This window comes from Manacus vitellinus, unplaced genomic scaffold (assembly GCF_001715985.3).
Source record: "Manacus vitellinus isolate BGI_N305 unplaced genomic scaffold, ASM171598v3 scaffold_72_pilon, whole genome shotgun sequence".
NCBI lineage: Eukaryota > Metazoa > Chordata > Aves > Passeriformes > Pipridae > Manacus > Manacus vitellinus.
The window spans coordinates 2,294,635-2,297,504 of NW_021940764.1; the positions used below are offsets into that span (position 1 = coordinate 2,294,635).

Genomic DNA, 2,870 nt, shown 5'->3' on the forward strand with positions numbered 1-2,870 from the left:
TCCCACACCTCTGCTCCTCATCCACAACCCTCTGGGAGCTGTTCAGGCTGACCAGGCAGGACAGGAGCCAGGCTGGACCGGGGAGGCTTTGCTGCTGCCCGCACTTGCCTGTACTGCTGCCGGGGGTCCAGCTTGCCCGTGGTGGTCTCCCAGAGCTTGGAGGCCAGAACCCGGACGATGTTGAGGAAGAGGAAGAAGTTCACCTGCCAACAGACACCCTGTTGGGTGCTGCCCACAGTGACCTTGGGTGTGCCCCCCATGACACAGACAGGCAGTTCTGGGTGAGGAGCAGGCAGGGACAGGGGGGTGATGCCGTGGCCAGGGCAGGGAGGGACCAGTGCCCCTGGATCCCTCTGGGTGCTGAGAACACAACCCCAGTGACCACAAGCAAAGGAGCTCTGGGTTGATACCCTTCCCCCAAAAGGGATTGGGAGATTCAACCACAGGAAGGGGCTGCCCAGGGAGGTGGTGGATTCCCCAGCCCTGGAGGTGTCTAGGGAATGACTGGACGTGGCATTCAGTGCTCTGGGCTGGGTGACAAGGTGGAGATCACTCAAAGGTTGGACTCAGAGGTCATAGAATCATATTTCTATGATTCTGTGATTCTTACCACGATGGCAGCCAAGATGGGGACCTGATAAATCCACTTCATGTTCCCTGCACTGAGGTCCCAGCACCTGAGAAGACCAGTAAAGAAACACCTTGGAGAAATATGACATCCCTGGTCAGGAGAATTGCTGGCTGATGGCTCCCTTTTCCCCCAGCCAACACCCACCTCATTCCAAATTCCTGCTGAACACTTGGTGGCCTTTGTCCTTTTAAAATGCCTCACTCCAGAACATGCCCTTTAACATTTGTCTTTTGCACTGATCAGTTTATGGTGCAAACCTGCATCCACCATCCCCCCAAACGCAGAGCAAAACACCATCACTCTGCATTACTGACAGTGTCAGGAACAAGCCTTGAACACGTGTTGCCTCCTCCTGTTCTCTTCTGGAAAATTTTCATTTCCAAAAGCTCTGGTGCCCACAGATCCTTTGCTGGCACCAGCAACCCCCCTTTCCCTCCCCGGGGATCGCTGAGGAAGGTGGGTGTCACGTACTCTGTGTCTGCCAGCGAGGCCCTGACGCTGGCCCAGACGGACACAAACACGGCAGGGAGACCTGGAGGGGCAGAACCAGAGCGAGGAGCAGGGATGAAGCATCACATTTGCAGATCAAACCAGTTCCTGCCTCCCACTGCCCCTCTCCAGGCGCTCACGGCCGATGCCACAGCTCACAGCTCTCAGGGAGCACGGCTGGGCTCGGGCTCTGTGCTCACCCCAGCCGATGATGATGAGCACCCACAGGTAGCTCTTGTTGGAGAGGAAGGCCATGAAGATCAGGCTGTGCAGGTAGAGACCTTCCACCAGGATCCAGTAGTGGTTGGTGGCCAGAAAATAGAGGAAGAGAGTCACCACCACCTTGCAGCCGACCTGTGAACACAGTCAGAGAGGTGCCCGTGTCAGGCTGGTCCCCAAAAGCAAAACCTGGTGGCTTTTGCTCTCTGACCAACAAAACTCAGCTGTGCCCCACGTTCCTCTTGCAGGGACCTGCATCTACCCTGGGATATTCCAATATCTCCCTGTCCCAGGACACAAACTGCAGACCAATGTCCCCAGAGGCTCTGACCCTCACCGTGGCACCAGGATGAGGAGGAGCTGGGCAGACCCAGAGGTGGCCCTTCATCTCCTCCCCCTGAGCAGCAGAGCCCTGGTCTGGGAGGGTCCCAAGCACATCCCTCGTACCAGGGCTCCTAAATCCCCTTTTCCCCCCATCCTGCCTCCAGTCCCAGTGCACCACTTGCCAGGTGGCTCCGTTGTCCCTGCGAGGGTCCCATTCCAGCCTTGAAGTCGTCCTCCCTCACCCTGTCGGTCTCGCTGGCCAGGGGGCCTGAGTAGAGCACCATGTCCTTGATGAAGATGCTGATGGCCCGGCAGATGAAGGAGGTGAAGAGGTGGACGTGGATGTAATTCCGTGTGCAGTGCAGGCGCCTGCAGAGAAGGGATGTGACACCAGCCCGGCTGCCCAACAAACTCCTCACACCTGGGCTCAGGCAATGGGGGGTCCCAGAGATGGGCACTGGGGTGTCAGCCCTCCCATGGGCACAGGAGGGGGCAAGTGGGGTGTCCACTCCTTCCAAAAGCAGGGCGGAGCAGATGGAGCTGGTCATGCCGGGGGTGTTTTGATGTCTGTGCTGGGCCTGGGGTCAGTTCCCATTCCCTCGGGGCTGCCCCTGCTCAGGGGCTGGGGGTGTGGGCAGTGGGAGGAGGAGGGTTCTCCCCACACAGGGCTGGGGCTTTGGCCTGTCCTTACTTGAAGTAGGAGAGGATGCAGACGGCGACGATGAGGGAGGCCAGGGAGATGGAGTAGCCCACCGTGTACATCAGGTGCAGGCGGTCAAACACCTCCTGCGAGAGAAGGGCTGAGCTCCACGACCCCTCCACAGCCAGGACCCCCCACCCCCGGGCTGAGAGCACAGGGGGAGCGGGGCTGGTTTGGGGAGTGGAGCAGGAAGAGCCCCCTGCTCCCAGCAATTCCCCTGGCCTTTGGTGAAGGCTTGGTCCCCTTCCCAACCCCTTTCCCAGCACCCTTGGCAGGCAAGGTCACCTTCTCGCGGCTCCGGCCCTCGGAGGAGAAGAGCAGAGCACACTCCGTGTAGTTGGCCCAGGTCTTGTTGATGCTGAGGGCCATGGCCCAGGTCCCGTAGGCACTGCAGTACCTGTAGGCGTGACCTGGGGACAGCAAAGGGCACTGTGACAGCAGAAGGGCCCGTGGGATGCCCCAACATGTCCCTGCTCCATGGGCTGTCACCGAGGTGAGGTCACTCCC

The 2,870-nt window shown here is 59.5% G+C and overlaps 1 protein-coding gene across 1 annotated transcript in view; it reads right to left on the minus strand.

Annotated features, from left to right (window-relative positions):
- Window positions 1–17: 17 nt before the first annotated feature.
- The window catches only part of LOC103757353 (parathyroid hormone/parathyroid hormone-related peptide receptor-like), a 4,743-nt gene continuing 1,890 nt past the window's right edge, over window positions 18–2,870 (minus strand). The window contains exons 3-9 of the mRNA XM_029964472.1: window positions 2,649–2,833; window positions 2,355–2,449; window positions 1,846–2,032; window positions 1,321–1,474; window positions 1,103–1,163; window positions 611–677; window positions 18–203 (exon numbers count right to left, since the gene is read on the minus strand). Of these exons, the coding sequence (XP_029820332.1) occupies window positions 18–203; window positions 611–677; window positions 1,103–1,163; window positions 1,321–1,474; window positions 1,846–2,032; window positions 2,355–2,449; window positions 2,649–2,833 (935 nt within the window). The remainder of the gene's footprint in view (window positions 204–610; window positions 678–1,102; window positions 1,164–1,320; window positions 1,475–1,845; window positions 2,033–2,354; window positions 2,450–2,648; window positions 2,834–2,870) is intronic.